The sequence below is a fragment of the Cervus canadensis genome, chromosome 8 (genome assembly GCF_019320065.1).
Source record: "Cervus canadensis isolate Bull #8, Minnesota chromosome 8, ASM1932006v1, whole genome shotgun sequence".
NCBI classification, from domain to species: Eukaryota; Metazoa; Chordata; class Mammalia; order Artiodactyla; family Cervidae; genus Cervus; species Cervus canadensis.
The window spans coordinates 77,188,741-77,204,145 of NC_057393.1; the positions used below are offsets into that span (position 1 = coordinate 77,188,741).

At 39.8% G+C, this 15,405-nt stretch overlaps 1 protein-coding gene across 2 annotated transcripts in view; it reads left to right on the forward strand.

Annotated features, from left to right (window-relative positions):
- Nucleotides 1-15,405, forward strand: part of ANK3 (ankyrin 3) — a 374,580-nt gene that overhangs the window by 161,740 nt on the left and 197,435 nt on the right. For both annotated transcript variants that reach the window (XM_043476896.1, XM_043476897.1), the window contains exon 8: nt 3,937-4,035. In XM_043476896.1, coding sequence (XP_043332831.1) covers nt 3,937-4,035 — 99 coding nt within the window. The remainder of the gene's footprint in view (nt 1-3,936; nt 4,036-15,405) is intronic.

Consider the following 15,405-nt stretch of genomic DNA (forward strand, 5'->3'; position numbering starts at 1 on the left):
TCCCCTGCCTCAGTGGTAGATCTGAAGGTTCCTCATACACACAGGCAGCCTGCATCCCAGAAAGCAGGCACATCGTTCACATTTCCTGAGTCACTAGTGAGGTCTCCTAAACAAGCCTTTTTATCTCTCATATCGTTGGACTCTTGATTTGTTGGGATTCCATAATTTTGTGGTTCACTTGTATAATGGAAATGCAGCACTGGGCCTGGTGCCTAGTAGGACATAAAAGATCTTTATTGGTTAACTGAGGAACTACTCCGGGAGTTGGTGATGGACAGGGAGGCCTGGCGTGCTGCGATTCATGGGGTTGCAAAGAGTCGGACACGACTGAGTGACTGAACTGAACTGAACTGAGGAATCTAAATAGAAACGTCCTGTTGACTGTCCAAAGGTCCGACTCTAATTTTGACTTGTTCCTAATTGACAAAAGAGGTCACTGCCTGACTCAGGAGTACAAAAGTATGCATTTCATTTAGAAGTTCCACTGGACAGAGTTGAGAAACATAGTCTTTAAGCAAAGCTATTATGATCTCTGACTGAAAATACACATTCACACACCCCACCTCTGAGGGTCTAGAAAACCGAATTCTGATTCTGCCTCTCATTAGCTGTCTCTTAATATGCAGATTACCCACCAGATCTATTCCTCAGTTTATTTATCAAATGGGATTAATGATATGTATCTTACTTCAATAAATTGTTGTGAAGGTAAAATGAAATTACATAAGTAATTTAAAACACTTTCTAAGTGCTATAGAAATATAAAGTATTCCTCTAGAAGGGGTCAGAGAGGTGTAGAAAAAAGTGGGAGTTTGAATTTCAAGGCACCCTTTTGACATCTATGCATCACCATAAGACAGAGTCCATGAATATGGAAGAGAGCAAAATTAGAAATAGAGCTCTTCCTCTCACTAAAATTAGCCTACTTGTGATAAAGGTTAATTAAGTCCTTCTCCACCAGGCAAGGGCACATTTTTAAAGGGAAATAGCATGTCAGCCCTGAATCATGCTGGGGAGTGATGAGGTCTTCGTGTCATATCCCACTTTGAGCTCAGACAGCTCTCCTATTGGACTTTGTTTCTTATAGACCTAACCTGATGTTCCATTTCCTGTCTCAGGCCTAGAATTCCTCCACAGCGCTGCTTGATTCATTTATATACTTGTACTCAGACAACAGAGACAAGTAAGACTGTCAGAAAGTCATTAGGAAGTTTCTTTCTGCTGGCTTCATTCATACCCCAAATCATCCACACCAAAGAGTGCCAAAGCATACCCAAGGCACAGCCTATATAGTTTGACTTCCTTTGCCTGGGTTCAATCCCTGGATCAGAAAGATCCCCTGGAGAAGGGAATGGCTACCCACTCCGGTATTCTTGCCTGGAGAATTCCATGGACAGAGGAGCCAGCAGGCTACAGTCCATGGGGTCACGAAGAGTCAGACACAACTGAGTGACTAACACTTGTCACCTCTTACACACCATTGAAACCTTCAACCACAAGCTGATAAGTCTAGAGCACAGGTCGACCAACTACTGCCCACAGGCCTAAATCCAGCTTGCCACCTGTTTTGTAAGTAAAGTTTTTTTTTTTTTTTTTTTAATTTTTTTATTAGTTGGAGGCTAATTACTTCACAACATTTCAGTGGGTTTTGTCATACATTGATATGAATCAGCCATAGATTTACACGTAAGTAAAGTTTTATTGGAACACAGTCACTCCCATTTCTATGCCTATTGCATGGGGCTGCTTTATCACCATAAAGGCAACGCTAACAAATTGCAATAGAAGTGGTATGACCTGCAAAGCCAGAAACATTTGATACCTGGCCCTTTGCAGAAAAAGTGTGTCTACCGCTTGGTCTAGAGCAATATTAGGCCTGTCCACTCCCCACCAACATTACTAAGCCACATTTGGTTTACTCAGATCTCTTCCTCCTTCTTTGATTTAATGAACTAATTATTCTGGAACTGACTTATGCATTAGCACCTAAGAATAATGAGATAAAGAGTTGTTCAGATTTGAGAGTGTGTAACGATATAAAGTATTTAACTAGGAAAGTTCATAGAAAATTTAAAAAAAAAAAGGTGATAACACTCCATAAGGATGCAGTCAGCCAGCCAAATCTACAATGTAGAAAATGCTACACAATAAACCACCCAGTTTTTCCAGAAAATACCTGGGCATAGAAAACCAAAAGTGGAGCAGGGCACCTGTGGAGATTCAAAGAGACTTAAGGTATATTTTAACCTAATGCAACTTGTGGATCTTCTTTTTGTTTAAACGATTGATTTTTCTGTATTGATCTGCGTCCACACATCTCGCAAGCCCTCTTCTTCTAATATACAAAGGTTATTTTGGATTTTCTTTTTATTTGCTTTTTGAAAAAAATTTTGGCCACACAGCTTGCAGGATCTTAGTTCCCCAAACAGGGATCAAACATGCACCCCCTGCAGTGGAAGCACAGAATCCTAACCATTGCAAGTCCCAAGATGATAATTTAAACATTGAAGAGATCTTGGTGTTTTGAAGGAATTATTTGTACTTAGGTATAATGATATTGTGATTACTTGTTTATAAATATCCTTATATATTAGAGATAATTAAATTATGGTATGGTATTTGTGGGTGAAATAATATGATGCCCAGGATTTTCTTTCTACTCTCCAACTCCTTCAGTCAGAAAAATATAGTAGAGAATATAGAAGGAATAATATTGGCGAACGTTTGATGATTACTGAGCCAGAGTGTTGAGTACATTAAGCTCACTATGGCTTTCTCTCAAACTTTGGTCTTTTTGAAAATTTTCACTATTAAATATTTTTTTCAAAAGCATGAATTGAACCTGGGTCTCGTGCATTGCAGGCAGATTTTTTACCATCTGAGCCTCCAGGGAAGCCCGTTAGTTTGAGTCATCTTTTAATTTGAATCCTGGTTTTGCTAGCTGTTTCTAATCTGTAGAATGGACATTGTGATTCAGATTATATGTGATATTGTGAGGACTATGAAAACTCAATGAGATAGTAAAGAGTTTAACACTGCATAATTCATAGGAAATGAATCAATACCTGGTAGCTATTATTTTGTATTTGCTATCACATGACAGGAATGTAAATACTTATGAGCCTAGTTCATTTATCATGTAATTGACTTCTGTGAATTGCAGACCTTAAACCCATATTGTTGCCAGTCAAGAAGAAGGAGCCAAAGCAGAGAATGTTTTCACTGTGTACACATATTTCCTTGACAATCTGGGAACAGTCACAGAACCTGTCAGATACATGGAGGAAAATTGTGGTATCCAGGGGATTGTGATTGGAATGTCACATTGTCCTGACAATACATCTGTCCTCAACAGTAGTTTTTTTGTTTTTTTTAATAAACATAGTCATTTTCTGTGAAATTGCTAATAAGTGCCTGTGAACACTTTTAAGCCCATTGTACATGGGAAGCCCTGTGACCATGTAGGACACTGGCAGATTTCTCATTTTGAGTTACTCTTGTTTCTCCCTGACAGCTTGCACTCAGATGACCTAGAGCTGGTTCTGAGTAACTTGACACCCCTTTCACTAGTCTCAGCTGATTAATCCACCATTTAGTCAACCACTCAGTAGCCAGCATGCATCATTCACATTTATAGGAAAACACATTGACTTAAAGGCACAGGATGTTAGAACAAAAACAATCACCATCAAACAAATGAAATAAATGTGGGCCCTACCCCCACAGAGAGTGTCCCTTAAAATTCATCCCTTTTGGGGGTCTCATTCTGAGTAAAATTACCATCAGACAAAGATATTGGGAAGCATTCTGTTCACAATGGATATTTTTTTTAAAAAAACATAAGAGAAATGTGAGATGTTGGAGAAGGTTGGGAAGCAATGTTTTGCTTGAACTCAAAATAATAACACTGTACTTTCTGTTTCTGTTCTTCCACAGAATGACATCACTCCTCTACATGTTGCATCAAAAAGAGGAAATGCCAACATGGTAAAACTATTGCTTGATCGAGGAGCTAAAATCGATGCCAAAACAAGGGTAAGGGTGCAACTTATGTACTTGCTCACGCTTATTTTCAGGAAGCAGGTCTGCTTTTTACCTTTGTTGCTGGCTCAGCCCTGGCTTTGTTATTTCCGTTTTTGTAGTCTCTTAGAAAATGACTGCTAAGTTGATTCTTCTTATAATGGGATAATGATCCCCATTTATAAAGCTTTAATATACTTTTAAATAGTACTGGCATTTAATTATAGAAACTAAGGCTTAGGTCCAGAGTTTTTGTTGAGTTAAATTTTTAAGTATTTAATCACTACTTGATACTGCAGACAGAGCTGTTGGGCCAGTTTGATACTAAAACTGACATTTCATTTAAAAACAGATCTGTCTCCCTTTGCACACTGCTGGTAGGAATGTAAAATGGTGCAGCCACTGTGGAAAACAGTATGGAGGTTCCTCCAAAAACTCAAAATAGAACTAGCATATGATCCAGCAATCTACTTTGGTGTATACACCCGAAACAATTGAAAGAAGTATCTTGAAGCCATGTAATAGTCAAGAGGTGGAAGCAGCCCAATATCCATAGATAGAAAATGGTTAAAGAAAATGCATTATGTACATACAGTGGAATGTTATTCAGCCTTATAAGGAAATCCTGTCACATTCCCCAGTATGAATGAGTCGTGAGAACATTATGCTAAGTGACAGAAGCCAGTCACAAAAGTACCAATATTGTATGGTCCCACTTACAGGAGGTACCAACAGTTAACACATAGAAACAGAGATAGAATGGCGCTTGCTGGGAGCTTAGGGACAGAGAAGTGGGGAGTTGTTGAGTGGGATAGAGTGTCAGTATTGTAAGATAAAGTTTTAGAGATGTTATACAACAACATGAATACAGTTAACACTACTTAACTGTGCATTTAAAAGTGGTGAGGAGAGTAAATTTTATATTGTGTTTTTTTTTAACCACAATTTAACAAATTTTTTCAACATATATCAGTCCAGGCAGGTGTTTTGACATGTTGATTGTTTGGTGTGCTACACTGTGTGGGGAAGGGAAAGAAGTGAGACTTAGAGTCAAGTTGGAATCCCAGAAGGTGAGCTTAGCTGGTTGACTTAGGTTGAGGAGGCGATGTAACCTTTTGCATGCAATTTCTGTATCTGAAAATAAGATTAATGGCTTCCTTGAAGGCTTGTTGCAGTGATCAAGCGAATGTTTGTAAACTGTATTGGCATAAAGTAGACCAGAAATAAATCCTAGCCATTACTAGTAGATGTACACCTCAGAGATATTGCAGCTTTGGTTCCAGACCACTGCGATGAAGCAGTATTGCAAGAAGGCAAGTCACAGGAATTTTTTGGCTTCCTAATGTGTATAAAAGTTATGTTTATACCATATTATAGTCTATTGTGTAAAAGCATTATGTCCTTAAGAATGTATATACTTTAAATTAAAAAATACTTTATTGCTAAAAAGAAAATCCTAACTAGTATTGGAGCCTTTAGCAAGTTATAATCTTTTCGCAATAGTAACATAAAAATCACTGACCAGACATCATCATAATAATAACAAGGAAGTTTTGAAATGTTGCAAGAAGCACAAAAATGTGACACAGAGACACAAAGTGAGGAAATACTGTTGGAAAAATGGCCTTACTGATGAGGATAGCCACCAACCTTCAACTTATTAAAAAAAAAGAAAGAAAGAAAAATGCAGTATCTGCAAAGAGCAATAAAGCAAAGCACAGTAAAATGAGGTGTGCCTATGTAATTCAGAGCTCCAGTTAACATTAAACTTCTGACCAGGGATTTTCTTTTTCAACATTTCATTTAAGAGCAAAATGTGCTCTTATAAATATCCTCCTCTCTAAGGGTTTTGGAGAGTTATCCCTGTCTTGTAATGGTATCTCCTGCAATCCTGTGGTTCCTCTTTCAAAGAATCCTGATATTTCTAAAACTGGTCCTGTAGTTCCTTGATTCAGTACTTTATCTTTCACTGCATGTATTCACTTAAGCAGTTAATGATTATTGAATGCCTACTGTGGGCCAGACATGGCTAAGTCATGGAGAAAGCCCACAAGCCACCTCCCCTGCCTTCATAAGGCTGACTGATCATTTGTCTGTTGTATACTCTGACTTGAAGATAGCCCAGCCCTGGGTATTTGACAGGAGACCAGACTTCTTTGTAACTGTTGAACCTGAAAGTTTTATGCTTTGTATGTAGCATAAAAGAAACAAGCTTTCTGGAGAAGGGGAATGAAGGAAAATGAGGGTTGACCCCTACAAGACTGTCTGACTGGGGAAGTAAATTGAAGAGAGGTCTTATTGCATTGACCTGGCATTATTTGCTAAGAAGCCATCAGCAGTAGGCTAGACCTATTGCTTTAAATGGCAGGGGTGTTCTGCTGAGTACAGGAGCAGTTGCAAAGAATAAGTTAGATAATCATCACTTAATGCCTCTTGGTTACCTGTAGAGGTAGAGGGTCATTTGTGAATACAGAAATTTTTGTGAAGAGCAAAGAGGGATACTGGAGCTGAGCAGAACAGAGAAACTTGTATAGCTATACTTGGCTACCCAGTTGGATTTTAACGAAGTGTGTAGATTAGAAATGACTGTATTTCTCCCTTTCTTGATACAGTCATCAATCACCAGAACAGCAAAATTGCTTGTCAGTAGTTTTGCATCATTTATCAAACACTTACTTGTTCTATTTGGTACAATGGGAAGAGGACAGGGTATGTAGAAATTTCAGGTACCATATTAAAGGGGCACTTGGTGTCACAGGGGTGGCTAGAATGAAACATACAAACACTTCTGGACAAAAGCATCAGACATACAGAATACGGGACATAGGCGAATTCAATATACACTTAGTTTCTATGCCATTTTGCCTCCTTGTTCTGAAAGCCTGTCTTATTTTAAACAGAAGGTAGATTCCTTTTTACCAGTCACTCAGTTTCAACGTAGAGTTGCTTTTCTCCTGTTTTATGTGAGTGCTGTGTGGATGTGAAGAAAACTTAGAGAAACAGAATAGTCATTCTTCTATTGTCATTCTTCTATTGTTGTCCTGCTTGGGGTGGAGGGGTGGTGTCACTTGGGAACAAACTGAATTCCTAGCAGACTGTATGGAAGAAAACATAGTATATATCCCAAATATGTCAACTATTTTGTGTTCTCCTCAAAGCTTCCCTTCTCTCTTGCTGAAATGACTGAGTAGTGACTCAGTGTGTGGGTGAAAAGGAGGGAGCCATAAAATTCAGAAAGCCCTAGGGACAAGCCTGAAAATGGAAACCAATTTTTTTTATAAATACAAGTTTTAATGATTCAATCCAGTAGCTCTTTATAAAATAAATATTGTTATCTACCCATCTACTTCCTGCCAGGTACTTCCTACTTGTGTAGCTACCTTGTTGCATCAACAGTCTGACCTGCTACACACCAATGCCCTAGGTTTAGAGAGTTTACTCAGCACACTCCAAGGGACTTCCTCGTTGGCTTGCTGTGTTCCGTGCTTGTGTTGCTAATCTAACAAAGGATTTGGTTCAAAAGCAGACTCTTACTGTCCTTTCAATCAGGGAAGTAAACTTGAATTGTAGTCAGAGTGATTTAGGTTGGGATCTGAGCAAGGCCTGACCAGCTGGAAAAGCATGATGAGTGAATTTTTTCTACCCTGGTACCTGATCTCTAGTCTTAAGTGTGACTAGCAAGTGAAATCCTGACCCTAGGAAAGTTCATCCTCCTGAGTCTTAGTTTCCATCTCAGTACAGATAGTAAATTGTTCCAATGATTTCACAGACTTTCCCCACTGCTGGGGCACTGGATGTTGTAACTTTAAGAATAATTAGTTGCAGTGAAAGTCAGGGTGGTGATATATGTTGGGGTGACGTGACCAAGATGGTGAAGTAGGAGACCCCAGCCCCCACCACCCACAAAGATCAACAATTAGACAATGATGCACTATCAAAAAGAGCTCAGGAGAGCTTAGGAGTCCAACCAAGAAACTGCAGCAAGGACTTCTCTGGTGGTCCAGAGGCTAAGACTGCACGCTTTCAAATGCAGGGGGCCCAGGTTTGATCCCTGGTTGGAGAACTAGATTTTGCATGCCACACTGAAGATCAAAGATCCCACGTACTGCAGCTAAGACCTAACACAGCCAAATAAATAAATGCCTTTTTTATATATATAAGAAGAAACTTCAGCAGCACAGAGGAACAAAACACCAGAAAATAACTCACAAAAAGGTTGCCTGCAGCATCTGATCTCCTAGGCCAGTGCTACTCGGGGCCAAGGGTGAGCCTCCCCAACTAGGAGGAAGTTCTCCTCACCAAGAAAGGGAGAATGGGGTGAGCAGCCAGCCTCCCCAGCCTTTCGGGAAACTGAGCGAAGGACCCACTTGGGTCTCACCCAACCAGAGGCTGGCCAAGCTGAGGTAAATAGAGATGGGGGGAAGCAAGGAAACAGAGCAGGGGCTGCCAGCGCCAGCCACGTGGAGGGAATGCCTGGGGCTCCCTGTGACCTGCTCTCAGACCCCAGCACCTTTCCCCCTTAAGTGGCCAACAGCCGGCACAGACCCCCGTAGACGTCACTGGGTTTGCCCCGCGGATACTCTCATTCGCGGACACCAGCCGTCTGAGCCCCCCCCTGCTCCTCACCTCCCACTGCCTTGCTGGGGCTCAGGATCCACACCAGCAGCCAGCCAGACCTCTGTGGCCACACAAGTACGCGACACCAGCTTGGAACTCTGTGTGTGACCCCTACTTCTCTGCTGTGCCCTTGCACACTGCCGACCAGGCCCTCATCACAGGCTTCTACCTCTGTGCCTGTACCTAGGGCAAGATCCTTCAATATGGAATGGCAGGCCAACAGCCAAGGCCCTCACAACTGCCTGTGGGCCTGAACCTGGCTCTCTTTCTAGTCACCGGCCTCCGTCACTCAGCACGTGCACGCTCCCAACCAGACCCTCATGACCAACCTCCACTGCCATACATGCTCCTGGGGAGACCCTGCACCCACAGTACACACCCGGGCCTCCACAGCTCCTGTGGGCCAGGCCTGGCCCCATCTCCTGTCACTGACCTGCACCACCAGGCTCATCTGCAAGGAACCCCTCCAGCTGGGCACCTGCACGCCTCCAGCCTGATGGCCAATACCAGCCTCCACGGCAGTGCACCCATGGTGAGACCTTGCAGCCACAGTAATGAATGCTGACAGCCAAGGGACCCCACAGCTGCCAGAGTACCTGCAGTTGGCCCAGACCCTTGCAGCTGGCCCTTGCCCACACTTGTTTGTGTAAGTCTGAAATCAGCATTTGCAACTACATAGGCACCTGCAGCTGGCCCCTGCAGCTGAGCTTGTACACACCACCAGCTCCAGCCACCACCACTGCCTGCCGGGTCCTGAGCCACTGGACCTGAGATACACTGAGGTCTCCACTAGCCCTGCAGTCACTGTGGTCAACGCTGTGCCCCCCAGAAGCCTGAACAGATGAGACATCAGCCCCCAATCCTGTATTTGAGACCCTGCACCACTAGATGCAAGGTTAGAGAATGTTCCAGCATGCTCCCACCCAGAAGAAAGTCTTTCCATAACAAAGACAACCCATGAAGTCTGAAAGAGATGACTGCTTCTTTAAATGCACAATGCATCTATGCAAAGCTATAAGAATCAGGAAGGGATCAGGCTAACATGACATCAGCAAAGGAACACAGTAAACTTTCACTGACTTTGCTGGACAAAGGATTCAAAATAAGTGTTCTAGAGATGCTCAGAGATCTACAAAAAACACAGGTAAGCAGTTTAACAAAATCAAGAGAAAAAATACAAACTATTCAAGAAGTTCAATACAGAGATAGAAAACACAAAAAGAACCAAACAAATTTTGGAGCTAAAAATAACAGTGACTGTGATGACCTAGAGGGGTAGGATGGGAGAGGGGACGGGGTCACTAGAGGGAGAAGATATATATGTATTTATGACTGATTATGTTGTACAACAGAAACCAGTGCAACATTATAAAGCAATTATCCTCCAATTTAAAAAATTTTTTAAAAATACAGTAATTGAACTGAAGAATTCAGTAGACAGCTTCAACAGTAGACTGGACCAAGTTGAAGAAATTGATCTATCCAATTTGAAACTATCCAATCAAAGGAACAAAAGAAAAAATAAAAAGGAATGTAGAAAACCTACAGGACTTATGGGACACCATTAAGTGAAAACAATCTACCTATCACAAGAGTCCCAGAAAAAGAGAATCACTGATGACTTAATAAATTAGATTGCTACTCTGTGGTATCTTTTAGATGTGGAATCTGAAAACATTGAATTTATGGAACAGAGAGTAGAATAGTGGTTGCCAGGGGCTGAGAGGTAGGGGAAATGGGGTGATGTTGGTTAGATAGTACAGACTATCAGTTATGAGATGAATAAGCTCAAGTATCTAGGGTACAGCATGGTGGCCATAGTTAACAATCCTGTATTGTATACACCGACAGTTGCGATGACAGAAGAGCTTTAATAGTCTCTCCAGAACAATGACAACATAATTTAGGAGGTAATAGTGGTGGCAAATGTGCCGAGACATGTACACATATCAAGGCAAATGCTTCAGTCTGATCTATATGTAGCATCCTAATTTGTTTCCTTATAGAAATGCATTGCTAAGAATGACTACTTATGTTAGCTGCCATTTCTATATAATTCTTGCTCTCTGCAAAGCTAGCATGTGTATTTGCATCCTTTCTAAAGGAAGAGACTGCGGTGGATGGTCTGTTGTCATTTTTATTTTCCTTCGCATCAGCTCACAGTCAAATCAGAGGCTCAGTATGGACCCTAAATTAGAACCAGTTTAAAACTAGTTTGGCAACTTCTGAGCTTAAACCAATTTAAATTAGATTCTAAATTAGAACTGGTTTAAAACTTTGTGCCAACTTCTAAGTTCTCCATTTCCTTTTACTGACTCTTCTCAATCCAATAATAAAGGCAACTGTGCTTGTATGTAGTGCTTCAGAGAACATTCAGGAGTTCCAGGTAGAGTCAGTAATAATAATACTCTGGTTCCCAGACTGCTGCTCCCACCATTCCTCCTCCAGCTTCCAGCCTTTCTAACAAGGTACCACTGCCCACCTCTCCATATAATCCCACTACTACAATATTACATCCAAAGCTACGCCTTGACACTCGGAAACATATGTTCATCTTAGTATCTATAGCACTTAGTACACTTCCTGGCACATGCTAGATGTTTAATAAGTATTTGCTGAATATATGAGATACACTTCCTAATGTTACGTTTGTCAAAATGTCTTACTTGATTTTACACTAGTCCTGTGATAATGGGGATATGGGGCTTCCCCTGTGGCTCAGCTGGTAAAGAATCCGCCTGCAGTGTGGGAGACTTGGGTTCGATTCCTGGGTTGGGAAGATCCCCTGGAGAAGGGAAAGGCTACCCACTCCAGTATTCCGGCCTGGAGAATTCCATGGACTGTATAGTACATGGGCTCACAAAGAGTCGGACACAACTCAGCGACTTTCACTTTGTGACGATATAATTTTGCTCCCTGAAGTTAATGGCATCCAACTGATTTATATTTGTATGCAGGTGGATAAAGGGTTTTCAGAATATCTCAAATCTGTCAGTTGTTAAATTCTTACTAGTCTGGAAAAAGGTCAGGAGACACTTAGATGTCCTGTAATTTTAGCCTGTCCTTTCCCAGAAATGCAGGCTTCCCTGGTGGCTCAGACAGTAAAGAATCTGCCTGCAATACAAGAGGACCTGGGTTCAATCCCTGAGTCGGTAGGATTCCCTGCAGAAGGGAACGGCAGCCTACTCCAGTTTTCTTGCCTGGAGAATTCCATGAACAGAAGAGCCTGGTGGGCTATAGTCTATGGGGTTGCAAAGAGTCAGACACAACTGAGCAACTAACACTTTTTTTCTTTCCCAGAAATGCAACTGGTTCTGTTTATCAGGTTAAATATGAGGGAAAAATAAATATTGGTATTGAGTTTTGCTTTCCATTATATTTCCAGAATTGTGATTGCCTTGGTTAAGAATAAATTCTTAAACTATTAAATATTTCATAGTCATAAAATAGTTCCAATTGAAGAGATGCTATCTGACTTCTTATCAGAAACTCTGGAGATCAGAAGACAATGGAACATCTTTAAGGTGCTGACTGAAAAGTATCTGCTAATCTAGAATTTATATCCAGTAAAAGTATTTTTCCATAATAAAAGTAAAATAAAGACAGTATCAGATAAGCAAAAGCTGAGATAACCTGTTACCATCAAACTCATACTAAAAGAAATATTAAAGGAAGTTCTTAATTCTGAAGTAAGATAAATGATACTAGAAGGAAATGTGGATATAAAGTAGAGAAGAGTTAGAAGTAATAATCAGATAAAAACTATTTTTATTTTCTTAAAATTTTAAAAAATTGATTGTTTAAATAAAAGTATCAATTTGTTATAAGATTTATAATGCATTTAAAAGTTAAATATATATTTATAGCACAAAATATGAAACTACTAATATAAATGAAATTATAATATTGTAGAATTCTCATACATGAAATTATATAACAACACATAATACATGAATACTATTACTATATAATATAGTTAATAATATTATTTAGGCTGTGATAATTTAAGGATATTTATTTTAATCTCTAGGAACACCACTTTTAAAAACAGGAAAGAAAAGAAAGAGTTTAGTTAAAAAGGCAGAGGAAGAGATTGTCAATGATATATATGGTGAATCAGTCACTGGAAAACTAAATTATACTCGGTTAACCCAAAAGAAGATAAGAAAGAAGAGACAGAAAAAGCTCACACAGAAGAAAGTAGAAAAATACACAACAAATATTATAAGGGTGTGTTCTCAGCTCAGAAAGAAAACTCTCGTTTTCTAAGTAGAAAGAACAACAAGGAATTCTACCTCATTTTAGTTTGATTCTAAACATATAGAATGTATGGGAGGACAGCATGGAAGAGCACTAGAAAGATAAATTTCTCTCTCCTGTATATAAATGGCAGAATTGAATTCTTGATGTTAAAAGGAGATTCCTTGCTGCAGTAGAAGAGATCCAGTCCCTCTGATGCAGGAACTAAGTTCTAATGTGAGTCTAACTGAGTCTAAGTCCTAACGTGAACCAGTGACTTGCATGTGACCTTGGGTAGGCACATTAATCCTTGGAGCAGCAATTTCTTATCTATAAATGCAACTTCTGATGCCTTTCTCTTATGTTGTTATAAAAACTCAGTAAGATCGCAAATATAAAATGCCTATGACAATAGAGCAGTTTCAAAAAATGTTATTTCACTTCCTCTCAGGCCAAATCTACAGTTCTCTAACATGCACAAAATGAGGATACAGTCAGAATTTTTAGAGAAAAATACAGGTATGAGAATAGCTTGACTGTTAGAATGTAACCAGTGCCTTTTAATTTCTCTCTGGCTATCATTATAACTCTCCTCTCCTAGGTACTGCCTGCTTTTTCTTTCACTGTTTTTAATCTTCAGTTAAATATCATATCCCATTTTATATCCATGACAAAGAAGAAAATGTATATCCAGAGTTTTCTGCTCGATTTCCTTTTCCTTCTCTTGGGTATATTTTTTGCTTAAAAGGAAAAATAGAAAAAAAAGGAAAAATAGAAAGGAACCTAGAGAATACTAATCAAAATAAATGTGTCTCTTTCTGAAAGTATTTCCCAAGTCATGAATTTGTGTCATTTCAGTATTATCTTTGAGCAAGTTCAACTTGTTAAGGATATTTTCTGGGTTCAGTATTCCTAAGTGTGATGTTTTAATGTCTCACTTTGTGCTTTTCAGAAAAGCTAGACCTGAAAGAAAATCTTTTTGACCTTGGAGTGTGCAAGCTTTTGCTCTTTGTCTAACACTAGAGAGGCTTTTGTCTAGCCAGTGAAGTGCTGTTCCCTACCTCACTAATAAGATCACTGCCACTGAAATGAAATATGAGATCTAGACTCGCCAGTTTGCATTGCTTCAGAATTCTTCCCAAGGGGATACTTGTTCATTATGTTAGCGCTGTAGAAATCAGGGGAATTGGAAAAAAAATCACTAACCCCATGCAATTTCATTTCCCTCCCATAATGTTACTATGGCAACTCCACATCCTTGCTCCTTCTCTCCTGTCCAACTGCATATATTGCCTATCTTGAGGCAGCCTCCCTTGAGCCCCAAGAATTGCCTTTGTCAAGCATTTTTCAATTGGAGGTCAAAACTATATCCTGTTGTATATGGTTGAGGGACTGCTTTTTGGTCCAGGACCATTCAAAGTAACACAGTACATTGATTGTAAATTTCTAGGCATTGGGAGTGGATAAGAATCCTTATATTATATTGGAAAAAACATTGCTCTAATTTTAAAGAAAAGAGTTCCCTGCTATGTAAACCAGTTCGCTGCTGTGTTACAAAACACAATATCCACAATAGCTCTTTTTTTAAAGCTTAAAATGTCCTGAAATGAAAAAGGAGGGGGAACCTTAATTAGAGCAAATATCCTCATATTTCTCTTACTTTCTAATTCTTTTTTTACTGACGTATAGATGACTTACAATGGGTTAATTTCTGTTGTGCAGCAGTGATTCAGATATACATACATACATATTCTTTTTCATATTATTTTGTTATGATTTATCACAGGATATTGAATATAGTTCCCTGTGCTATACAGAAGGACCTTGTTGTTTATTCAGTCTATATCTAATAGTTTGCATCTGCTTACCCCAAACTCCATCCTTCCATTCAACTCACCTCCCCGCTGGCAACCACAAATCTGTTCTCCATGTATGTGAGTCTGTTTCTATCTTGTAGATAAGTTCCTTTGTATTGTATTTTAGTTTCTGCATGTAAGTGATATCATATGGTATTTGTCTTTCTCTTTTTGACTTACTTCACTTGTATGATAATCTCTGTGGCTTCCCTGATAGCTCAGTTGGTCAAGAATCCGCCTGCAATGCAGGAGACCCTGGTTTGATTGCTGGGTCAGGAAGATCCGCTGGAGAAGGGATAGGCTACCCACTCCAATATTCTTGGACTTCCCTTGTGGCTTAGCTGGTAAAAAGTCTGCCTGCAATGTAGGAGACCTGGGTTCAATCCCTGGGTTGGAAAGATCCCCTGGAGAAGGGAATGGCTACCCACAGTATTCTGGCCTGGAGAATTCCATGGACTGTGTAGTCCATGGGGTCACAAAGAGTCACAAAGGGGTTGCAAAGAAATATCATATGGTATTTGTCTTTCTCTTTCTGACTTACTTCACCTGTATGATAATCTCTGCTTCTATCCACATTGCTGCAAATGGCATTATTTCGTTCTTTTTTATGGTCTTACCTTCTTATTCTAATGCTAAGAAGACTGAGTCATATTCTTCAATGTAATTCCAATTT